A 26,271-nucleotide genomic window follows, 5' to 3' on the forward strand; every position below is an offset into this window, starting at 1 on the left:
CTTACCCACTGTTGCTGGTGCCTGGCTCCTCCCCACTGCCACCGGTCCTGCCCTCTCCACCACTGCCAGTTCTGGCACTTCCCTACTGCTGCTTGTCCTGACCATCTCCCCACTGCCAGTTCCAAGAATTACCCATCACTACCTTAACTCACTCAGATATTTTACAATTGTAGAGCCTGAGGTCCCCACTCTTGCCCGGGAGCCTGAGGTCCCCACTCCTGCCTGGGAGCCTGAGGTCCCTGCTCCTGCCTGGGAGCCTGAGGTCCCCACTCCTTCCCAGGAACCGGTGCCCCGCAAGCCAACACATAGCTGTGGTTCCTTCACCACGCACACTTGGGTAGTGAGGGAACTTCTTAGATGAGGATGACACCAGATCCATTGTTGAGAATAGAGTCATTGTTGCCAACTCCTGCTGCAGCCGATGCTAAAGGCTTGGTCCCAGCACTGTTTGGCACCTTCCCAGCCAGAAGCAAAGTTTTTTTTACTGTTATTGTAATCACTTGCTTGCTTAATTTACAGATTTGTTACTTGGCGATTAGGATGTTTTAACAAAGTTTGGGTGTTTTGCTTGGAGGCCTGGACACTAGTCTCTGGCACATTCCTTGCAGCCGCTCTGATGTGCAGAGCAGAAAATTGGCATGTCGTCTTATACGTCTGATATGTGATAAAACCATGAAATTCAGACTGAAAATGGGGACTCATCTTATCTGAAAGTTTTTTTTTATATGCCAAAGTATAAGGTAGATTTGTTTTTGTAGAAATTCTGTTGCAGATAAATGATATAAAGTAATCTAAATTAAAATCATAGTTCTGTCTTCAATAGTGAAAACAAAAATAAAATACAAGATTGTTAACGACTTCTCTAGGTTGTGATAGGAGAATCAGTGGATTGTTAATGTGCATAAGCTGGAGAGTAGGGAAGGGAATGATTGGAGAACTTGTGGCGACGCACATCCTCATGGTGAACCAGCTCCGCTTGTATTGCCACGTGACGGGGTAGCCATGGGGAAATGGAGTCATCAGAGGTTTCTCTCTGACTCCAGCATCCCTTCCAGCACACATCCTGGGCAGCAATTATGACATCACAATGCACCAGGTGACTGAGCTCATGCTGCCCTTATAGGGGCGTGCTGAATGTGATCCTCAATGTAGTGGCTGGGTTTCTTCCTCTGCTCAAACTGCCACAGTGGTGACCCCAACAAACCCAGATGTTTCTCTGGACTCAAAACACCATGGATTCAGCAGAGGTTAACACTGTCTCCATCAAGGTTTCCCCCTTTTGGACCCACCAACTGAGAACGTGGTTCGGGCAGGCAGAAGCACAATTTCAACTCCGTAACATCTCCTCAGATGCCACAATATTCTATCATGTCGTGAGTGCTCTGGACCAAGATACGGCAGCGAAGGTGGACAACATCATCCACCACCCCACGGCTACAAGCAAGTACATTGCCGTCAAAGACCTGCTGCTTGAAACTTTCGGGCTAACTATCCAGCAATGGACTTCCAGGCTCCTTCACCTAGATGGGCTTGGGGACCATAGTCCGTCGGCACTGACGGACGAAATGCTGACCTGGCAGAAGACCACAAGCCTTGTTTTCTCTTCCGCCAGATATTCTGGAACAGATGCAGGAGGACATCCAGCTGCTCCTCACAGATGAAGAATTCTCATACCCGAGGAGAGCAGCAGCCCGTGCAGATGCCCTCTGGCACATGAAGAGGGAGAACGAGGCAGCCCTCAACTAGGTGGCCAAGAGCCTCAACCAGGAGCCAGCTGCTCCCAAGACCAAGCCAGAGGAGGGCCAGTCAACCTGGTGTTTCTACCACCAGCACTGGGAAGTGCAAGCCTGTAAGTGCCACCAGCCCTGTGGGTTTCTTCAGGGAAACAACCAGGCCAGCCACCGTTGATGGCTGCGACAGCTGACCACACAAACAGCCTCCTTCATGTGATGGACAGATCCATTGGCTGCCGATTCCTGGTGGACACAGAGGCTGAGCTTAGCATCCTTCCCCCAACAGCATTAGAGACTCACACCTGATCTCGAGGTCCAACCCTGCGGGAGGCCAACGGCTCCACCATCAGGACCTATGGCACCCGCAGGTCACAGATCCAGATCGGGAAGGAGAAGTTCCACTGGAGATTCGTCCTAGCTTCCATGGGCAGCGCGCTGTTAGGGGCCGACTTCCTCAGAGTTCACAGCCTACTGGTTGACATGATGGGCAAAAGGCTGGTCAATGCCCGAACGTTCCACTCCACCAGACTGGACACAGCCCAAAATTGTCACTTTAGCCGCCGCCAGGTACATGTTTGACGAGATTCTCTACGAATTCCCCGCCATCTTAGAGCCACGGTTCAACGTCGCCCTGCCCCAGCATGGGGTCTTCCACCATATCACCACACAGGGCCCCCTGCTGCATGCTAGACCCAGATGGCTGCCACCCGAGAAGCTCCAGCAGGCAAAGGAGGAGTTCTCCAGGCTCCAGGAACTGGGAATAGTCCGGCGTTCGGACAGCGCCTGGGTATCGCCGCTCCATATGGTCCCAAAATCATCTGGGGGCTGGAGACCGTGCAGGGACTACTGTCGGTTGAATGATGCAACCACCCCCGACAGGTACCCGGTACTCCACATACAGGACTTCTCCGCCAACCTCCACGGTGCATGGGTCTTCTCCAAAGTGGACCTTTTGCGGGGATACCATCAGATCCTGGTGCATCCAGACGATGTGGGTAAGATGGCCATTATTGCCATCTTTGGCCTCTTCGAGTTCCTGCGTATGTTCTTCAATCTAAAGAACGTGGCCCAAACATTCCAGTGCCTCATGGACTTGGTTGGAAAAGACCTGGAGTTTGTGTTCATTTACTGGACGATATACTCATTGCCAGTCGCAACCTCAATGAATACAAAGCCTATCTTTGCACACTCTTTGCGCGGCTGGCGGACTTCAGCCTCATGGTCAACGCAGTCAAATACCAGTTTGGCAAGGAGTCCCTCCAGTTCCTGGGGCACACCATTTTGGCAGCTGGGGCCACGCCGCTGCCGGAGAAGGTAGCGGCTGTTCAGCGATTCCCCAAACCCTCCACCCTGAAAGGCCTCCAAGAGTTCATGGGGATGGTGAACTTTCACCATAATTTCATCCCTGGATCTGCGCACACCATGCGCCCATTGTTCGCACTCATAACCACCAAAGAAAATACTTTATCATGGTCAGAGGAGGCGGACAGGGCTTTCATCATGACAAAGGAGGCTCTAGCCAGTGCCATGCTGCTGGTGCACCCGCGGCCAGAGGCGCACCCGGCGCTCTCCGTGGACACCTCAGCTATGGCAGTGGGGGGGGGTGGGGGGGAGGATTCTGAACAGTGGCTCAATGGACAATGGTGCCTGCTGGCCTTTTCCAGCAAGCAGTTGCGCCCACCGGAGCTCAAATACAGCACCTTTGACCGGGAACTCCTGGCGTTGTATTTGGCCATCCGCCATTTCCGCTACTTTCTCGAGGGCAGGCCGTTCGCAGCCTTCACGGATCACTAGCCCCTCACTCAAGCACTGGTGATGGCCAAGGATTTGTGGTCTGCCAGACAGCTGCGTTATCTCTCGTACGTGTCTGAGTTCACGACTGACATCCGACACAGGGCCAGCAAGGACCATGTGGTGGCAGATGTGTTCTCCTGTCCAACCATCAACACTCTCGTGCCTGGCCTGGATTACGAGCAACTGGCTCAGGCACCGAGAAACGATGCGGAGATGCAGGTCTTGTGGACCGCCATTCCAGCAGCCCGGACACATTGCTCTGCCACATCTCAACAGGCACACCGCACCTGTTGGTCCGGCTGCTCTGGAGGGCGAAGGTCTTCAGTCTGATCCATGACCTCGCTCACCCAGCGGTAAAGACAACTCTGTAGATGGTCACAGAGCGGTTTGTGTGACACGGGCTGAGGAAGGAGGTGGTGGAACTGGCCAGATCTCAAAGGTCCAGTGGCACACGCGAGCCCCCATCCAGAACTTCGATCCAACGATTCGCAGATTCCAACACATCCATGTTTTAAAAATTTTTTTTATTACTCACACTGTGAACCATATCAACAAAAATATGTAAAAACGTTTCTCATTAAATATACACAGTGGCATTTTCCCCCAATCCCTCCCTCCCCCCTTTCCACACCTCTCCAAAACCAATAAATATTCAACATATACAATACAATAAAACCATAAAACAGTGTCTTCATACAAAGGAAAAACAAAAAAAAAGTGTGTCATCTACTTTTACACATTAAATCAATAGTTTTATCTTCTTATCATTTTAGGGGATGGAGGTCTGAGGCAAGCTCTCTCTGTTATGTTCCATGTATGGTTCCCAAATTTGTTCAAACAATGTAACTTTATTTTTTAAATTATATGTTATTTTTTCCAATGGAATACATTTATTCATTTCCATGTACCATTGCTGTATTTTCAGGCTCTCTTCCATTTTCCAAGTTGACATTATGCATTTTTTTGCTACTGCTAAGGCTATCATAATAAATCTTTTTTGCGCTTTATGCAATTTGAGGCCTAATTCTTTACTTCTTATGTTACTTAAAAGAAAGTTCTCTGGATTTTTTTGTTTTTATTTTGTGATTTTATTTAATATCTGATTTAGTTTTTCCCAAAACTAAATCACTTTTGTACATGCCCAAATTGTATGTATTGTTGTTTCCATTTTATTTTTACAGCGAAAACACTTATCTGGTAATGTTGGATCACATTCTTTTAATTTTTGAGGAGTGATATATAACCTGTGTAACTAATTATACTGTATCATGCATAACCTTGTGTTTATTGTAGTCTTAGTTCCAGAACATAACTTTTCCCATGTTTCATTCTTTATCTTTATATTTAAGTCTTTTTTCCACTTTTGTTTGGATTTATAGCTTATTTCATCATTTTCCTTACCTTGCAGCTTAATGTAAATATTTGTTATAAATCTTTTAATTATCATTGTATCTGTAATCACATATTCAAAGCTGCTTCCTTCTGGTAATCTCAATCTGTTTTCCAATTTATCCTTTAAATAAGCTTTCAGTTGATGGTATCCAAACATTGTACCATGAGTTATACCATATTTGTCCTTCAACTGTTCAAATGTTGAGAGGAGTCACGTGATGGCCTTTAGGGGAACTCCAGCCCTCTCCAGAAAAGTTTAAAAAAGATAGAGAAAAAACAAAGGCACAAGCATAAAAACCATAACAAAGTGAAAGTAAAAGTGTGGAGAAAATGGCAGCGAAGAAAGAAAAACCAAAAACAATGGGAAGAAAAGAAGAAGGAAAGACGTCGGAAGAAGAAGGTGAAGGCCTTACCTATATGAGGAGGCCCGCCGTGGAGAGAGAAGCTCACTCCCTGAGGTCAGTTGAAGCCCCGAACTCGGGACTACAAAAATGGCTCACGATGCACAAGACAAAAATAACACTGACGGGAGGGGGGACCAGCTGAGGAGTAGATCTCCACAGCTGAAACAGACAACTACAACACAACAGCAAGAGGAAAACATAGAAAATAGCGAGAACAAGAAGGAAGAGAATAAAAATAAGAAATCAAAGAAACAACAGATGACCAACCCAGAGGAAGAAGACCAACACCAAGACACTTCTAATAAAAATAAGAAGACCAAAAATACCCAACAAAATAAAACAAACAACCCAACAAGAAAACCAGAAGAGACAGAGGTAAAGGACACAGACCCTGGAGCGGACTTAGAAGAAGAGGAGGAAGAACACAGAGAAATGGAAGATGAAGGGAAGGGCAAGTACATGGATATATATTTTTTTAAAGAATATATGGAAACAGTAAAAGAATGGCAGTCACAGGAATTCAGTGAAATAAAAAGAAGAATAAAAAGTACAGAAGAAAAAGTGAATAGATTAGAGATGATCATGACAGATATAGGAAAAAGAGTAGACAAGGTGGAAGAACGAGAAACAGCCATAGAAATGGAAGTAGATGACTTAAAAAATAAATTAGAAGAATCTGATAAAAAAGTTAAAGAGACACAGGAGCTGTTAGCTCAGAAGATAGATATAATGGAAAATTATAATAGAAGAAACAATATAAAGATAGTGGGCCTTAAGGAAGATGAAGAAGGCAAAAATATGAAAGAATTTATAAAAGAATGGATCCCCAGGGTCCTAGGAAGACCAGAATTACAGGAAGAAATGGAAATAGAAAGGGCACACAGAACATTAGCCCCTAAACCACAACCACAACAAAAACCAAGATCCATTCTAGTAAAATTCCTAAGATATACAACAAGAGAAAATATATTGGAGAAGGCAATGAATAAAATAAGAGAAGACAAAAAAAACCACTGGAATACAAGGGTCAAAAATTTTTTTTCTATCCAGATATAAGTTTTGAACTCCTGAAGAAGAGGAAGGAGTTCAATGCAGCAAAAACGACCCGATGGAAAAAAGGTTATAAATTTATGTTAAAATACCCAGCGGTACTTAAAATAGTTATTCCGGGGCAGCAAAACAAACTATTCTCGGATCCAGAAGAAGCATAAAAATTTGCAGAACAACTACAAAACAGACAGAGAGATGAAGAGATGCAACAAGAACAAAAATAACAACAAACTATATGTATGTGTGTATGTATATCTATCTATATATATATATATAGATAGATATACATATATATATAAAATAAATATGTATTTGTGTGTATGTATATATATGTGTATATATAAAAAATAGGGTATAGGTAAGAACTAAGAAAGGGAAGAAAGGAAGTAAGGAGGGAAGTAAGAGAGTGACCTTTATTATATATGAAGATTAAAATATTTTCTGGGGGGTGCTGGGTGGGGAAGAATTACAGTCACTGCGAAATCAGTTGACACTTGCGAGCAGATTCGCAAATCCAAATGGAGAGGGGAGATGTGGTTGCCCGACAAGGGACAAAGGGCAACTCAGAAAGGGGAGGGATTATTGGGGTTAAAGGAATTTTAGATATGAGAATAGTGGAAATATTTTATGTTTTAGAAATGTTGTCTTATAATGTGTTCAAAAAAAAAAGTAGAAATGGATAAGAAGGGAAGGTGGTGATGAGGAAACGGAAAGGAAAGATAAACAAAGTATGAAATGGCTATGTTGAACTATATGACTTTAAATATTAATGGAATACATAACCAAATCAAAAGGAAGAAACTGTTAAATTTACTGAAAAAATAAAAAATTGATATAGCATTCGTACAAGAAACACATCTAACTGAAGTGGAACACAAGAAATTAAAGAGAGATTGGATAGGACATGTAACAGCAACATCATATAATTCAAAAGCCAGAGGAGTAGCTATATTAATCAATAAAAATGTACCAATCAAAATAGAAGAGGAAATAATAGACCCAGCAGGGAGATATGTAATGATAAAATGTCAGAATTTTGGAATTTACTCAATGTATATTCACCTAATGAAGATCAAAAATTTATGCAAGATATCTTTTTGAAGATAGCAGATACACAAGGGAACATACTAACAGGAGGGGATTTTAACCTTAATTTGGATTCAAACATGGATAAAACTGGAAAAAAAACTAACAGAAAGAACAAAGTAACCAAATTTATAATTAAATCGATGCAAGAAATGCAACTGTTCAAATGTTAATAAATTATTTCCCAAAAAACAATTTTCTATTCTCTTGATTCCTTTTCTCTCCCATTCTTTAAAGGAAAGGTTATCTATTGTAAAAGGGATGAGTGGATTTTGCGTCAATAACAATTTTGGCATTTGGTAATCCAATTTTTCGTTTTTACGTGAATTTTCTTCCATATATTAAGTAAATGATGCAATACTGGTGAGCTGATATATTGCACCAGCTTTTCATCCCACTTATAAAGGTACCTTCTCTCCTATTTTATCTAGTTCTATCATAGTCCAGTCTGGTTTTTCTCTCATCTGGTAAAAATCTGATAAATGCCTTAATTGTGCAGCTCTATAGTAATGTCTGAAGTTTGGTAACTGCAAACCACCTTGATTATACCTCTCTGTTAACTTATCTAGCGCTACCCTCGGTTTCCCCCTTTCCACAAGAATTTCCTTATTATTCTCTTTAGTTCAACAAAGAATTTCTCTGTTAAGGGAATTGGTAACTTTTGAAATAAGTATTGTATCCTTGCAAAACATCCACGTTGATGTCGTCGGGCCCCTGCCGGTGTCCAAGGAGGCTCATTACCTCCTCACAGTGATGGATCGGGCCACAAGGTTGCCGGAGGCCATCCGATTAAGGAGGCCTCCGCGGAGACGTGCGCCAGGACTTGGTCAGCCAATGGATCGCATGTTTTGGAGTCCCGGTGCACATCACTAGCGACAGATGTGTGCAGTTCACGTCTGCCCTGTGGACTCACATGGCGAAGCTCCTGGGGTCAAGCTCTGCCACACCACAGCATACCACCCGCAGTGCAATGGGTTGGTGGACCCTGACCCAGACCCTGATACCATGGCCACCGACAAAAACCTGCTGGTGGACCTACGCAGGCGACTAGCCTCCCTAACTCCCCCACCCCCAGCATGCCATGGCACCCGGCCATTTCATCTCCCCAAAGAGCTCGTCTCGGCCCAGTTCGTTTTCATCCGGAGTGAACCACTACAGCGACTATACGAGGGGCCATACAAAGTCTTGCACCCGTCCGGCGGAACCTTCACCCTGGACATTGGGGGGAGGGGGAGAGAGGAACTTTTTACGGTGGACCGCCTGAAGGCGGCCCATCTGGACTTATCACAGCCGGTGCAGACGGCTGCGCCCAGGCGCCGGGGCCGGCTGCCAAAATGACAGGACACGTAGCCGGTTTTGGGCTTGGGTTGTGTGGTGGCGCACATCCTCATGGCGAATCGGCCCTGCTTGTATTGCCACGTGGCAGGGTAGCCATGGGTAATGGGGTCATCAGAGATTTCTCTGTGACTCCAGCATCCCTTCCAGCACGCACCCTGGACAGTGATTATGATGTCACAAAGTACCGGGTGACTGAGCTCATGCTGCCCTTATAGGGGCGTGCTGAATTTGAATAAAAACAGTCATTAATGACCCTAAACATGGTAGCTGTGTTTCTTCCACTGCTCACACCCCCACAAGCTTCCCCTTCTCCATGTGGTGCTTTGTTTATTGAATTCATTTCAATTTTGTTCAGATTTCCATGGTCAGTGCCAAAGAAGATTGTTTCAGAGATATGCGTAATATTAATTTTCTGCCATGCAGATCATTGCCTTGTGCTTGTGGTACATATGTAAGGGGTTGTTGAACACTTGGCAAGGTTTGTTTGATTTCTGGCACCATGCTTAATTGATAGTGTACACAATGCATTGTCAGCTCTGCTCACATGACTGACAAAGAATAAGCTTATTCTCTGATCTGAAGTTTTATTTTAATGTTCTTATTGTTTGTTGTTCACTTATATTCTGTACGTGTTGTAGAACAGTACTAGCATTTCATGATTTAGAATAGCTCGGATTCTTGTAAATGTTTACACCCACAAATTTTCAAATGCTGCATTTTGCCATGTTAAGATTAGCATTTTGAGTTGGTGTAAATATTTCTCCATCAAGAATATACATAGTCAATTATCAGTTACCTCAAGTAACAGCAGTATTTTGCACCATGCATTGGTTTTTCAGTATTTTATATCTGAAAAAAAAAACAGTGTATTTTTATCAAGAATATGAAATTGTCCATGTAAATCATGATCAGATCAATCTGAATGGACTGCTAGAAATACCAAATTGAATAAAGCTGCTTGGAATTGTATTAGATTTATTTATTTCCTTAGGTCACTTGAAATATTTTAAGATTGCTTTGACTCCAGCCCAATTGCCAAAGAAGGCCTCACCCCACAATCTTGCCATCTGTAAATTCTAATTCTGGATCTGTAATCCTCATGGATCTGAATAACAGACTACATAATGCAAGTAAGCCTCAAAACAGTACAGACCACAGTACATCTGTATAAAATAATAGCTGCTTTCATTTTATGTGCTCACATTAAAATTGCTAAAAATTGTGCCGAAACTGAAGGTTTTTAATTTACAAGAGATGGACCACATCCTTGTGTGGGTTGCTCACACTGACCCGGACTCAAACTGGGGTCAGGCTTGTGGTATGAGAGCCTTTATGAGAAAGAAAGGAGGAGTTACAAGCCGGCCAATGAGAGCAGGATCAACCAAGAAAGGTCATGACATTTGCATTTGGCAAATATATTCAATAGTGGTTTCACCATAATCATTAAAAGATAGGATTTTTCTTGTCAAATAAAACAAAGATCCATAAATTAGCAGAGATCTTTTGATTGTTTTTATGGTGTTTTGTTTAGACTACATTGGATCCACAATGACTGCTCAGAGAGAATGTACCCGAAGAATAATTGTATAGAATATAATTTTTCAAAACTTTTATGCTAAGTTGAAATAAAATAGAAAATGCCATTCTCCCATCTGGAAGACTGTAGATTACTGTAATAATGACCATGAGCTTCAAGTCGAGAATGATCAAATTGCAAAACATGGTGATCTACAAGCTTCAGTGGATGCCACCTCAAGAACATTTAGAAAGCTCAACATCAACTGGGATAGAGATGTTTGCCCTTATAACTAAATTAAATGCCTACCCTATCTCACCAGCACCACAATTTTGATGCAGAATTTATGATGTGCAAGATGCACTGCAGAAATAAAACAATATTGCTTGCTTCTTTGTGACATTTCCATAAAAAACAACCAGATCACGATGTACAACTTCATCATTCTCCTGACTTGACATAATGGGCCATATTCTGCTTGATGTGACCAATTGCCTACAGCTGTGCTTGCCCTAGCTCTGCAGCTGCACTTAGCTTATAAAGTTGCATGATTCCAAACAATCTGAAAGCCTTGGTTGCATTATCTTTAGTGACTAGACCCCTAAACAAAATATTCTAAGATCTTGCTCTAGCATTATCCAGCAAATTTTTGTCAACTCATAATGATGAATACTTCTAAATACAGGGAAAATAAATAATTTAAATAATTAAAATGATAAATACTTCAAACTATAAAACTATTTAAAAGAAAAATTAAAACCATATATATTGCATGGCATAAAGTTTTAAAAAAAAAACCTAGCCAAACTTGCTATTTTAAGAAAGTTCAGCAACTTCATCCTAATGAATAGGGAAAACTAGGGTTAGTTTATTTTATTTTATTTATATGGCACATTTAAAACAACTCACACTGACCAAAGTGCTGTACAGATCATAAGTTACATCTCAACTTAAGCAGCTATTTAAAGTGCAGGATAAAATGGGTACCTAAGGTTTAGAATTGTACATAGAGCATGGTAAACATAGAAACATAGAAACATAGAAGATAGGAGCAGGAGTAGGTCATTCGAGCCTTTGAGCCTGCTCCGCCATTCAACGAGATCATGGCTGATCTAAAGTTCAGTACCCCGTCCCCGCCTTCTCTCCGTAACCTTTAATACCCTTATACTGAAGAAATGTATCTAATTCCCTCTTAAATATATTTAATGAACCTGCCTCTACTGCCCTCTGTGGCAATGAATTCCACAGATTCACCACCCTCTGGGTAAAGAAATTCCTCCTCATCTCGGTCCTAAATGGTTTGCCTATTATCCTCAAACCATGGCCCCGGGTTCTGGATTTTCCCATCATTGGAAACATCCCATCTGCATCCATTCTGTCCAGTCCTGCCAGAATTTTATATGTCTCTATGAGATCCCCTCTCAATCTTCTAAACTCCAGCGAGTACAATCCCAATTTGCGCAATCTTTCCTCATAAGTCATTTCTGCCATTCCAGGTATTAGCCTGGTAAATCGCCTCTGCACTCCCTCCATTGCAAGAACATCCTTCCTTAGATAAGGTGACCAAAACTGCACACAATACTCCAGGTGGGGTCTCACCAAGGCCCTGTACAGCTGCAGTAAGGTATCCTTGTTCCTATACTCAAACCCTCTTGATATGAAGGCCAACATACCATTTGCCTTTTTAACCGCCTGCTGTACCTGCATGCTCGCCTTCAGAGGCTGATGTACAAGTACCCCTAGGTCTCTCTGCACTTCCCCATCTCTTAATCTATTGCCATTCAAATGGCATTAAAGTATGGTGAATTACTATAAAATGATTGTGCTATAAGATAGGTTGTAAATTTCTGCTGTTATGAGCCCAGAGAACCCCAAATTCACCAAGACAAATGGTTACTTAAACAAAAGTTGCTTTTAATTATCTTTAAACATAAAAACAGGATCAAATTTTAACTTACTACTATTAACTTACTTGACCTAACTTAACCCCCTTCTAATTCTAAGCGCATGTGTATGTAATGTGTATATAAGTTCAGAAAATTTCTTTGATTCACAGTCCAATCTCACTTCTCACTCCTCCAAGTTCACCAGTATCAGGCAATTTTTATACTGTGCACAAAATATAACATTTATCAATCTTCACCAGGCTTTGGTGCTTGAAAGGTAAATGGTTATCACTCAGGAAGGTTCTTATCAGTTTTCAGAGAGAGATTTGCCCCATCAGGGTTTTCCAAGTGATAACCTCTTTCTTTCAGGTCTCCACAGAGTTCCTTTTTGTGTCCCTTATTTCAAGTGAAACATTATGCAGCCAGTCCTCTCCTCTTGTATGGACCACAAGCGTTTTGACCAGGCTGAACTAAGAACTCACAACCAGTCTTCAAAATGGGGGTTTTCCACCAGTTTGCCAGCTTGTCCTGTTCCAGTCCCAACTGCTGCTGCTGAACTGTAGAACTCAATTCTATCTCTCTCTCTCTCAGAAAAATCCCCACATGATCCTCTTAGAGCAGCAAACTGCACCCAAACTGTGGCACCGGACCTAATCTTCTGAGTTTGTTCATCTGTTGTTTTCCAAAACAATAATCCATTACTCCACAGCCTCTCCAATTAACACCTACTTGTGAAGTCCTTATAGGCATTCTTCAAAGTTTTCTGCAAAGGTACCCGGATCCTGGACTGTCTGGCTTTAGCAGAGCTCTGGCATTTTAAATTAGATCTCTTTTGAAATGTTTATATGTGGCCTGTATTAAAAAATCTGCCACAATTTATCTCCTTTTAAAACATATCTATATACAATATAAAATATAACATCATCTGTCACACTGCAGTTATGAGATTGTGAAACTGAGTGATAGTAATTGTTCATCATTGATACCTTCTTGGTACTTGCAAAAATAAAAGCCATGTAAGTAAAGTTTTCATTTGGAAAGGTCAGAAGAGGTGGGATGTGAGCAAGAGAATTATGAGGATATCATCTTTGGAATGCATTCAGCTATAACTCAGACCTATCCCTAGCAATGGGCTAACACTATCTGCTGGGAGTGAGACCCAGCAGATATGCTTTTCCTCCTCCATTATTTCCTGTTGTCTCCTGTTTTGCATTTCCTTCATCTTTAAGAGAGGGAGTTGTGTTACTGAGTGTGCCGCCATGTGGTGATATGATGCAACTTTCATGTTGTATAGCGGCATTACGTGCAAGGATTCAGATGTGGATGCAAGGCTGTAGAAGTTCCAGGTGTGTGAGAGAGCTGAAGTTGACAAATGTTAAGTTCAAGTCCTGATTAAGAATATTTTTTTGGTAGGTAGTGATTGAAAGAGTGTGTTGATCATTATTTGAGGCTAGTGGTCAATAGGATGATATGGAATTTGAGGATTCATTCCTTTGTTATTTGTAAGTTGTGCTGTACCCTGAATCGTGATCTACTCTATAGTCTAGACATATTATCAGAATTCAGTTTCAGGGCTCAGGGTGCTTGACTCAGGGCATTGATTTCATTATGACAAGCTGCATCCTGAGAATGTTTGAAGGGGCCCCTGCTCTCAAAGATTCAGGATGTATTTCTTAATTTCCATCTCCTCCGCCAAGAGCTCCAATATAGTTTTCAAAATTCTTGGAGATGCTTCCCTCTCTCATGGTCTGACTCTTGGTCTCGCAATCATATTATTGTTTTCCAGGCCAGACTCACTTGCAAACTCTGTTTTAAGAGGGTTAGTTTTAAATAGTGTAGAATAGGTTTTACTGATGTTAATTATTCATGATGTTATCTCCATAACATATCTAGACAGACTATAGCACTGGAAATAGAAGTGATTAAATCATCCAAAGTACAACTTCAAATGGTAACACCACAAATGTGTTTTTTTTCCTGTACTCATTTCAGGTTCTATTCAATTTCTATTCCATTTTCTTTTTATTTACTTTATCCATATCCTTCATGATTTTAAACTCACCCCCTGTCGTGCAAATAAAAGCTCTCGTGACTGGAGAGAGAACAAACACTTTTATTTGCTTATTACTATAGGTAGGGTTTCACAGTAGACTTCCAAAGGGTTCTGGGTTTAGGTGGGAAACCGGGGTTATATGTGAGCAGATGGGGGTGGAGCTGGGAGTTGGAGCCAACCATCAACACAACACACTACCAGTGAATCCCAGTTCACTGCACCCCCCACCCCTTTTTTTGAACCTCAGTTGCTCTAGGAATAAACTAAGTTTCTGCAGAATGTTTACTATTGTTGCCTCATCTCTTGAACAGTACAACTAAATTGATCTTATGCTTTCTTTAGTCTTTAAGTCATTTTCAATATACCTGTATAACATCTAGACCATGGTACAATGCATATACATACCAGAAAAAATCGTGCCTTTTTATTTGACTTTAGTTAATATTTATTTTGTGAAATAAAATTAATTCAAATCAGAATTTATTCAGTCATCTTCATTACTAATTAATGGGAACATTTCATAAACTCTGAGCAGTCAAGGACTGATTATATTAAGATATGATTCAAACAAATTGTTAGAAACTCTTTTGATAATTGGAATGCGATGTTGGAACTTACTGTCTTGTCTGTGATTGATATGATGTGCTCATAATCATGTATTTTACTCCAAAAGCTGAATGTAGTCGCAATATCGAACAGAATTTGCATGAAGTTTGTTCATTCCTCAGTCCCTAAACAGATGATATATAAATGAAGGAATGTTGATTTATAAAAAAATTTGAATTGGTATTTAATTAATTTTAGTTAATACAATTTTTTTTAAAACTACACTTTCATTCCCAGTTAATATTCAAATTATTTATTATTTTTAACTCTGGCTGAAATGGCCTGAAAATGTTATCCTGAAACTGGAGTGACTGAAAAATAATTTTGGACAGAATAAGTTAGGAATAAGTAAGGAAGTAACTTCATACTTTAAAGAATATTGATGATGATAAACACCATATTGATGTTTGTTTGAGAAGGAAAATATTAATTTTGTTTTTCCAGAGGGACGCCAAAGGTCAATTCCTCATTGACTACATCTGCAACCATTTCAGCTTGTTGGAGAAGGATTACTTTGGCATTAGATATGTTGATCCAGAGAAGCAAAGGGTATGTATTTTTAACCAGGCAGAAATATCTTGTTCAAGTTTCCATTTTAATTTCCTTTCCTGAAAGACAATTGGTGCTGAGATTCTATACCAAGGGCATGCAAACATTTGATACTACATCTGGGTATTTTATAACCTTTTATTAATAGATCCCATGAGTAACAGAAGGCTAATGAATCATAGAGAACCTCATGATTTCTCCACTCCAAACCACACCAAATGGAGCCAGGGAGTTATGACCAGTCTTCAGAACTCGGGGTTGATATTTTCATTTAGTTACTTAGTAAAACTAGTTTTGGTTTTCCCGTCATTGCTATTACAGAGGTCAACTAACTCAGGATTTAGGCTACAAATTTTCTTCCAATGGATTGATGTCATCCTATAGTGGTCCCTTAAATTGAGAATCATTTGGGAGTGACTGAGATGTGATTTTCAATTACTAGGAAATGAGAGAAATTTTGGGGAATAAGTAATAATTGGCAGATCTGCGAAAGCCAAATTTCCCTGGAACTTCAAGTTGCATTGCAAATGACTACCTCCCAAATGTCAAAGGGAGGAGGTTGCATGTTATTGAACAGTACATCCTTTGAGCCATAATGTGTCTATAGATCATGATGCCAAACTGTTTTGATCCCAGTGCATCAGTGGGAGTTTTGATCACTCACCAAAGTGAACTTTTACTACACATTTAAGAAGCATGCTTGACTATGTTTTCACTGCTCTATTTGAATAATTTTCAAGCAGGGATTTTGCTTAACAAATAAATATTATTGAGCCTTTAGGGTAGCAGTTGCTTCTGAGTCCTTGATTCTTCAACACTTCATCTAGAATCTTTCACTGACAGTCAGTGAACTGGACTTTTCAACTTATTCTGTGGGCTAAGTACAACCATGCCATTTGAGGAAGAGATGATAATAGGGTGGTCCCCTCCAAGATGTCCTTGGTTACCAACATCCTTGTGAGTCCAAGCATCTCGTCACATGCTATTATATCTGGTATCATTTTCTCAGTTTCCTAAGAACTGATTAGTAGCATAATAATGTGGGCCAGCTGGTGAATGTTACTGGGCCATATTGATTCATTAGGCAACATTCCCAACCTTAAATTGCTTCTCTTATTTCAGTTGGCAAATGAGAATTTCTCTTGCATGTTGTAATAGATTCTGAATATTTTTTGTGAACATGGATTTTCCTTCAAAGGATGCTGTTAAAAATGCTTCTGCTGACTGAATAACATTCTTCATGCATGTTCTAGTCCATGCACTTCTGAATTTTTTTCTCCATTTTCATGACATTTCTACCTTGTCACTTGCCATTTCAAATGAATGCAGATAATATTCAGAGGCCTTGTAGTGAACACCCCATTCTTCTAATATATAATATAATCAGAAATCAATGATATGTAACTGTAAAAATCCAATGCTGGATAAACTCAGCAGTGTACTTCATCTAGCAAAGATAAAGATTCATAACTAACGTTTTGAGCTTAAGCCTTTCAAGGTATGAGAAAATGTAGGCAAGTGCCTGATCAAATTGGTGGGGGGGAAGGGGCAAAGGGAGGAGCACAGTCCCACAGGCAGGTGTAATAGGTGGATAAGGGAGGGAAGGCACATCAGCAAACAAGGAATGGGGGGGATGATCTGTGAATGGAGAGGGAAGAGGGTGGAGAGGTGGAGGAAGGATGAAGAGAGAGAGGAAGAATGGGGAGTAGGCCAGCAAAAACTGGAGAAGTCAACGTTAATGCCTTTCTCCTCCAGCTCTCCACCAAATTGCCTCTCCACTCACAGAGCCATCCCCCGTCTTCCTGTCTGAATTCCTTCTGAACTTTTCAATTTGTTTAATATTTGTACAGTAAATGCTGACCAAATAATTCTTTGTCTTGTAGGCACACATTCTTAAGTTAATGTAGGTGAACTTTTGTGATTTGTTGGCACCTGCATTACATATCACAAAGCTCTCTTTGTGTGTGTATGGAAGAATGTGAAGGGGAGATGCAATCTTTTCTCATTATCAATCTCCAATTTTTATTTCATAGCATTGGCTGGAATCCAACAAGTCTGTTGTGAAGCAAATGAAATGTAAGTTAGACTTTTTTTCTCTGTGTAAGTGGAGGTGGAAAATGTCAACTGTTTAAATCCAGCCTTGCCTAACTCTGGCATTAGCTGACTTACAGAAATGCTGCCAAATTCAGACAGATTTAAATTGCTCACTTCATTGGTGTGGCTGTCTGGTGATGATGGATCATTTGGAAATTACGGTCTCCATTATTGAGCAAGTGTCTTCCTCTGTGACATCTTGTGTGGTTAGCTATTGATTTTTTTTCGGTGTCAGAAGAGCATCTTGAAATGTTTTTGATCAATGATAATTACAGGTCCTTAAATTACATTCATAATTACTTGTCCTTTGTACATCCATATCTGAAGGCAGTCTGCATTGGTCCAAGAATCATTTTAATTTTTTTAATATAGTTTCTAAAATGGTGATAACTCAGAAATGATAGTCAGAGAATATTGCAAATTGGCCTTGGTCAGCATTGAACATTCTGCTGCTGGTCACGATTCTCTTTCAATGGAATATTTTTAAATTTTAATTTTGACATACAGCATGGTAACAGGCCCTTTCTGCCCATCAGCCTGCACCACCCATTGACACCCAAATTACCTAATCCCCCAGTGCATTTTTGGATGGTGGGAAGAAACCGGAGCACCCAGCGAAAACCTACCCAAACACAGAGAGAACATACAAATTCATTACAGACGGCGTGGGATTTTAACATCAGTTTTGATCAGTTAAATCCTGAGGGAAATAGGGCAGTAAACTAATGGGTGGGGTCTGTTAGGCTAGAATGCCCCACATTATTGTGGACAGAAATAAAATATAGTTGATCTTCAGGAACCTCTAGTGGGCACTCTAAGGACTGCAGGTTAGATTGCTGTAGAAACAGAAAGACTTAAATACCATTCAGATAACACTCTAAACTTGAACTTGTGGACTGTGAGTTTTCAAGTGGTTCACTTAAGGGAGTATTCAGATCCATTTTTTTGTGTAGCAAATCATACCCCAAATCCAGAATTTGAGTCTGAAAGGATTCTATTTCACTTCGTGTACCTATTCTTCGAGGTTCTTTAAATCTTCTAAAAGCGAGAGTACAGGCTGAATCTGATTAATCTGTCTTTACACTGTAAGCCTGTTACTTCAGAAATCAGTGTGATAAACATTCACTGCACATCCTTATCATATGTATACCCTGATTTAGCTAAAGATATCATATCTGTATGCGCTATTCCAGAAGCAGTCTTGCTGAAGCCCTATGCAATTGGAGCAAGATGTCTTCAGCAATAAAATATTTGCCTTTCAAATTTCTTCCATGTTAACTTCCATCACTTCTTGAACAAGGGCATCTGGATCTCTTTGAATACCAGCACCTTTCCATGAAATATACTCTATCTTTTTATCAAAATTGATATTATATTATTCCAGGAATATTTCAGGAACTAGGATGACTGGATGTATTATTTAAGAGTTGTAATGAGCCTCCTATAACTGCCCATTCCTTATAAGTCTGTGTTTTGAGTAATGGTGGCCTGCTCTACTACAGTGGAAAGTGGAGCCCATCATAACCTATATTGATTGTGGATAAAGGCCAATCATCAGGTAGGGGTAACTGGTGAGCAACAAGAAATGAAGTCCATTGTTCTTTTTAACAATGCCACAATTGTCCAGCACTCTTCACAATCTCATGACCCTTCAAAGCACATGCAGTCAATACATAATCTATTATAGGTGTAGTCATGGTCACTATTGCAATATGGCAGACAAAATGACCAGTTTTCCTGCTGCATTGTCCCACAAACAACAAAATGATTATGATCAGCTAATATTAGTGATGTTAGCTGAGGGATCAATATTTGCTAGGACAGCAGGGATAACTCTCTTTGCCTCCCTTGCAATAGTGGTAAGATATCTCCCATGTGCATCTGAGATAACAAATATGGCTCCAGATTAACTTTCTCTTGAACGACAACTCCTTGAAAAGGCTACTAACTGAAAATTGCAGTTAGGTATAAAACATTCATGAGTACTCTATGATGGTATTTAATTGACGTATTTGTAGTCTTCAGTTATTCTTATTGCATATTCTTCCATGTGATGTCAGTGATTTTAGGTCATTGTTTGGTGATTAAATATAAGCTATGTAAATCATAATGAATGGCTCTGTATTTTATAGTGATGAGTTCTTTCACCAGGTCTTGTTTTGTAATATTTGTCCGATCTATTTAGAGTGTGTAATATTTTTTTCCACCAGCTGATCCCCATTTCGTTTTACTCTGGGGATATCATTCTCTACAACCTTTTGATCTCAAACTGCCTTTTCTTTTGGTTCCCGCTTCCTGCTTCCTTCCTTCAGGCTTCAGATTTCCCAATTCTGGTTTTGTCTCTTACTTTCTGTTCTCTGAGGAGTGATGATAGAAGTCCCTGATATGTCAGTTATGAATATCCAGATTTTTGCATGGATTGAGAAGGTTAATTAGCATGTAGGCAATTTTATACACAAATTTAGCTTTGGAATTAGTCATAATTAGTCATTTATTGCAGATTAATAGAATTGAATGTGTCTCAGAGGACTAATAAAAATATTTTTTTTTAGTTGGAAAATAGGATTTTCACAAGTGGAACATAATGCAGCTGCCAAATATTGTGAGAAATAAATTACTCTGTGCAAGTTCTTTCCCCAGATGTTCCAAGCTTTGAATCTGGGTTTTTAATGATCTTTATTTCACTTTCACTTATGAACTTTGTGTCCACAGCTTTGCCTGAAAATACAAGGTTTGTTTTAAATGATTTACAGGTTTCCTAGACTTACAAAATATTTATTTTGTTCTGCTTTTACTTATTTCTTCCTAATATTGCAGCTCAGCCTCCATACACTATGTGCTTCAGAGTGAAATTTTATCCTGCAGAGCCAGTGAAGGTCAAAGAAGAGCTCACCAGGTACTTCCATTTTCTTACAAAAACGGAACTGTGATGTTTTTAGAAGTATGTTTTTAAATTAACTAAAGCTTAGATATTATTGGTGAAGCAATGGAGAGGGTTGATGAGGTTCATTTGGTTTATTTAAAATCATTAAAGATAATAGATGTTAACAAAACCAAAGGCCATTGGAATGGGGAAGTGGAAAATGATTGGATATAACATTTACCGTGAAACAAAAAAAACCCCAGAAAATAGTGTTGAATACACAAAGGTGCTGAAGAAACTCAGTGGTCACACAGTATCTGCGAGAAGTAAATTGTAGTCAACGTTTTGGGCTTGAGCCTTTTGTCACAAGTGTCTAAAATCAGCCTGACACCAATGGTTATTTTCCAGAGGGTCCACAAGAATGCAGCAAAGACAAATATTAATTGTATAACACACAAGCGATGTATATAAAATGATGTTGAATATTTGACAAGATGAAAGAAACTCCAAAAATTCTTTAAAACTTTTTCTGCCAAAACAAAAGTCCTGTTGATGGACCGGGAAGGAGGCTGAGCTCACTAGCTCCCTTCCTCCACCCCCCCACCCCCACAACACTGGTGTAAGTGGTTTGTGGTGAGTAAAGGAATAGTAGAATAAAGTAAAGGAATAAAGTAGTCTATGAATTAAAAAATGTGGATCAAATAGTCCAGAGAAAATTTGGTGGAGATATTTAAAATCATAAATGGTTTTCATAGAGTAATTAAGAATAACTTGTTAACAGTGACAGATTCAGTCAGTAACCAGAGGTCGCAGATTTAACATAGCTGGCAAAAGAGCCAGTGATTAAATGGGAACTTTCATGAAGCAATTTGTAATCTGAAATGCACTGCCCGAAAGCATGGTAGAAATAGATTCATTAGCAACTTTCAAAAGGGAATTGATCAAATAACCAATATTTAAGATAAAATACAACACTATGGTGATTGAGCAGGAGAATGGGACTACTTTGATCCTCAAGGTGGCATAAGCACATGGACAGAATTTTGTGCCATATAGTTTCATTATTCCATGATATACTCAAAAGATGAGAGAGTGTATTTTACATACAGCACAAATACTGTACCAATAGTTTCCAGACAGTAATGCAAGCCAATAAAATTCAACTCTTCTATCCATCTTTTTTTTTTAGCATTTTTTTTTAGTGTATTCAAAATGGTTGCCAAAGAGTATAGATCAGTACTGCAAATTTGGTGTGGGTCAAGTTCGTGTATTCTCATTGGAGGAAATAACTTTCTGATTGCTATATGAACGTATGTTATTGGAGTGAAAAGTGGCAAAGCAGCAGGTATGGATGGAATCCCCCCAGAGGTCTGGAAGGCTGGCGGCAAAACTCTGCATGTCAAACTACATGAGTTTTTCAAGCTTTGTTGGGACCAAGGAAAACTGCCTCAGGACCATCGTGATGCCACCATCATCACCCTGTACAAAAACAAAGGCGAGAAATCTGACTGCTCAAACTACAGGGGAATCACGCTGCTCTCCATTGCAGGCAAAATCTTCGCTAGGATTCTCCTAAATAGAATAATACCTAGTGTCGCCGAGAATATTCCCCCAGAATCACAGTGCGGCTTTCGCGCAGAGGAACTACTGACATGATCTTTGCCCTCAGACAGCTCCAAGAAAAGTGCAGAGAATGGCAAATACTAGAGCGCATCGGATGCCCCCCAAAGTTCCTCAACATGATTATCCAACTGCACGAAAACCAACAAGGTCGGGTCAGATACAGCAATGAGCTCTCTGAACTCTTCTCCATTAACAATGGCGTGAAGCAAGGCTGTGTTCTCGCACCAACCCTCTTTTCAATCTTCTTCAGCATGATGCTGAACCAAGCCATGAAAGACCTCAACAATGAAGACACTGTTTACATCCGGTACCGCACGGATGGCAGTCTCTTCAATCTGAAGCACCTGCAAGCTCACACCAAGACACAAGAGAACTACTCTTTGCAGATGATGCCGCTTTAGTTGCCCATTCAGAGTCAGCTCTTCAGCGCTTGACGTCCTGTTTTGCGGAAACTGCCAAAATGTTTGGCCTGGAAGTCAGCCTGAAGAAAACTGAGGTCCTCCATCAGCCAGCTCCCCACCATGAATACCAGCCCCCCCACATCTCCATTGGGCACACAAAACTCAAAACGGTCAACCAGTTTACCTATCTCGGCTGCTCCATTTCATCGGATGCAAGGATCGACAACGAGATAGACAACAGACTCACCAAGGCAAATAGCGCCTTTGGAAGACTACACAAAAGAGTCTGGAAAAACAACCAACTGAAAAACCTCACAAAGATAAGCGTATACAGAGCAATTGTCATACCCACACTCCTGTTCGGCTCCGAATCATGGGTCCTCTACCGGCATCACCTACGGCTCCTAGAACGCTTCCACCAGCGTTGTCTCCGCTCCATCCTCAACATTCATTGGAGCGCTTTCATCCCTAACGTCGAAGTACTCGAGATGGCAGAGGTCGACAGCATTGAGTCCACGCTGCTGAAGATCCAGCTGCGCTGGGTGGGTCACGTCTCCAGAATGGAGGACCATCGCCTTCCCAAGATCGTGTTATATGGCGAGCTCTCCACTGGCCACCGTGACAGAGGTGCACCAAAGAAAAGGTACAAGGACTGCCTAAAGAAATCTCTTGGTGCCTGCCACATTGACCACCGCCAGTGGGCTGATATTGCCTCAAACCGTGCATCTTGGCATCTCACAGTTCGGCGGGCAGCAACCTCCTTTGAAGAAGACCGCAGAGCCCACCTCACTGACAAAAGGCAAAGGAGGAAAAACCCAACACCCAACCCCAACCAACCCATTTTCCCCTACAACCGCTGCAACCGTGTCTGCCTGTCCCGCATCGGACTTGTCAGCCACAAACGAGCCTGCAGCTGATGTGGACATTTACCCCCTCCATAAATCTTTCGTCCGCGAAGCCAAGCCAAAGAAATTGGAGTGAGTTGGAGGAAATTTTGCACTGCATATGGACTATGATGTTCTTGCCTGACACAGACAAGATATTTGCAGCAAATGGCTCTTTTGCCCTTTCACTGAAATAGTCAATATAAGTCAAGTCAAGACTATTATCATCTGATTGTACAAGTATCAGTGTTTTCCAGACCTTGGTGCAAAACATACACACATACAGCCAAACAAAACACAAATACAGACAAACAACACACACAAACACACACACACACAAACACACACACACACACACACACACACACACACACACACACACACGATAAGTGTTTCATCAATACAAATAAATAAATATTGTTTCATGAGTATGGGAGTCTTGCTGGTTTGTGTGAGCAGTTGCTTTGGTCGTTCAACATTCTCACTGTCCATGGGAAGAAGCTGTTTCTCAGCTTGGTGGTTCTGTCTCTGATACTCCTGTATCCCTTTCCTGAAGGGAGGAGCTGTAAGATGCTGTGTATGAGGTGGTAGGTATTCTTCAGACAACGATCCTGATAGATCATGAGGTGGGAAGGGAAGACTAGTGATCCTCTCTGCCACTTTTATGGTCCTGTAGATTGACCTCCAATCCATTTCTCTGCAGCAACTGTACCACACTGGGATACAGCTGGCCAAGATGCTCTCACAAGAGCTCCTATAGAAAGTTGCCATAATGGTGGCCAGTTGCCTTAATCGCTTCAGTCTTCTCAGGAAGTGCAGTCTCTTTTGCGCCTTTCTGATTTGAGGAAATGTGTGTCCAGGGTAGGTCACTAGTTAAGTGGACTCCAAGGAACTTGGTGCTATCTACTCTCTCCACCACAGTGTTATTGAAGTGTATTGGAACGTGGTCATTCCTGGACCTCTTGAAGTCCACAATTATCTCCTTCATTTTATCCACGTTGAGATTCAGGTTGGTACTCTCACCATTTCACGAGATTTTCAACCTCTTCTCTGTAGTGTGATTCATCGTTGTTGCTGATGAGGCCAACTACTGTTGTGTCATCTACAAACTTGTTGACACTGTTGGAGCTGGATCTGGTGATGGAGTCATGGGTCAGTAGCACAGCCATGAGATATGCCAGTGCTCAACATGACGATGCTCGACATTCTTGTGTATTCTAATCATAGAAATACACTAGCACACAGAGACATGGTGTTTCATTCATTCTTTATTACTAAACTAGAAATGGTTCCTGCAGCACACAACATATATGATGACATCATATGTGATGAAGTTATGCACATGCAGGTGTATATTCACAACACTCTTTCCACCACCACCACCACCCCCCTCCCCAACTAAATAAATACTTTGTGAAAATAACATATAGGCACCACTTTACTAAACTACGATAACTATGTGGTACCTATGGACTAATGGAGTGAATTACCACTACACTACAATGTAAGTGTTAAGCAGCCAAGTAACTGCACATAGTCCTTTAGCCATTCTGGAGGACATCTTTCCCTTCTTGATCTTCTTGGTGAGATAGAATATGCCATGAGACTTTGTAACTTCTCCAGACTCTGCCTTTTTGGGCAGTACTTCCTCCCCTGTTGATGGTAAGGACTGTGAACTTGGTCTTTGGCGAGCCCTATTCGGACACGGCGTAAGGCTGCTCTGCTGAGCTGGAAGTAGTGTCGCACTGCTCTGCTGAGCAGTCAGTGCAAAATCATCTGAAAATATTTCTGGATCATTGTTGTTGACAGGAGCCCCAATGGAAATGCATCAGGGTCGTGAGCAGTGGGTCTGACCATTGGATCATCCACTGCTTTTAACTGGTTGATATGGCATTTCCATATTTTAAGTTCCTACCAATATGGAATAAGAATAGAGTCTCAATTTTTTCTTTTATCCACGGCTTCCTTTTGTCTCAGGAGTTCCTTATCAGTACTCATTCTCCTACTTCCAGAGATCTGGTAGGCTGATGTTTGGCTGCACCATGGAAAGTTTTATCCTCATCTCTTATCCAAACATCAATTCTGCTGTGTTTGTTTGGTAGTAGAGGCAAGCATGTTTCTATATGCTATTACAAAATCTTGCGAGTTTGTGATTCCATGATGTGTTTAGGGATTGCTTAATCTTCATGGCCTTTTTAAAAGTTTGCATGAAACATTCCCATTCGTGCTTGGGTGGAAGAGTGCTGATAAGATGTGTCGTATATTGTTATTGCATAGGAATACATTAAAACATCAAATACAAACTGCAGCCCATTATTGTTCTTTAGGTAATCCAATATGATGGGAACATACTTCGTAATCTCTCAATCATTTGGTTTGTTGTTGTTGTTTTCATGTGTGACACTACTGGCAATTTAGAGCGTGCATCAACAACAATAAGGAAGTTTTCTCCAATAAAGGGACCAGCAAAATCTATTTGAATCCTGTGCCATGGCCATGATGGCCATTTCCATGGGTTAGCTGGCACTTGTGGTTCTTTGGGTGGCATCTCCTGACAAATGTAATATCTTTTCACCATTTGTTCAATATCGATGTCCATTAATGGCCACCAGACCTGCATACATGTCAAAGCTTTCATCTGAACCATCCCTGGGTGGTTGTTGTGTAGCTCTGGTAACATGGCAGTCTTCCATTCCATAGGAATGATTGTCCTGGTCCCCCATAATTACCAACCTTCTTCAATTAATATTTCATTACGTTGTATATAATAAAGTTTCAGTCCTGGAGAGAAGGCTTCGGCCTCGGGCCATCCATTTAATATGAAAAATAGAACCTTTGACAGCATAGCTTCTTTGCTGATGGTCTTTGTTATAATTGATAAGGAATTAAGTTGTTCTTGATTAATAGTGGTTGCCTCCACAGTCCATTTAATTATCTTGTCTTTCTGTATGGTTTCAGGTAGAATTAAGCTGAATAGGGCATCTGCATGGCTGTTTTAT

The 26,271-nt window shown here is 40.9% G+C and overlaps 1 protein-coding gene and 1 long non-coding RNA gene across 9 annotated transcripts in view; one reads left to right on the plus strand and one right to left on the minus strand.

The window, feature by feature from the left end:
* frmd3 (FERM domain containing 3) overlaps positions 1 to 26,271 on the plus strand; it is a 185,617-nt gene that overhangs the window by 86,183 nt on the left and 73,163 nt on the right. For 4 of the 7 annotated variants that reach the window (XM_069930345.1, XM_069930347.1, XM_069930348.1 and 1 more), the window contains exons 1-4: positions 9,807 to 9,927; positions 15,303 to 15,407; positions 17,441 to 17,483; positions 20,319 to 20,397. In XM_069930345.1, the coding sequence (XP_069786446.1) occupies positions 9,922 to 9,927; positions 15,303 to 15,407; positions 17,441 to 17,483; positions 20,319 to 20,397 (233 nt within the window). In that variant the 5' untranslated portion in view covers positions 9,807 to 9,921. Of the gene's footprint in view, positions 1 to 8,952; positions 9,162 to 9,806; positions 9,928 to 15,302; positions 15,408 to 17,440; positions 17,484 to 20,318; positions 20,398 to 26,271 lie in introns of those variants that run through there. The other 3 variants (XM_069930346.1, XM_069930350.1, XM_069930351.1) reach the window with 3 other exon arrangements.
* Positions 9,381 to 26,271, minus strand: part of LOC138759704 (uncharacterized) — a 104,207-nt gene continuing 87,316 nt past the window's right edge. For both annotated transcript variants that reach the window (XR_011355047.1, XR_011355045.1), the window contains 2 exons: positions 14,871 to 14,983; positions 9,381 to 9,646 (listed from right to left, as the gene is read on the minus strand). This is a non-coding gene — a long non-coding RNA (uncharacterized lncRNA). The remainder of the gene's footprint in view (positions 9,647 to 14,870; positions 14,984 to 26,271) is intronic.

The sequence above is a fragment of the Narcine bancroftii genome, chromosome 1 (assembly GCF_036971445.1).
Source record: "Narcine bancroftii isolate sNarBan1 chromosome 1, sNarBan1.hap1, whole genome shotgun sequence".
Lineage (NCBI taxonomy): Eukaryota > Metazoa > Chordata > Chondrichthyes > Torpediniformes > Narcinidae > Narcine > Narcine bancroftii.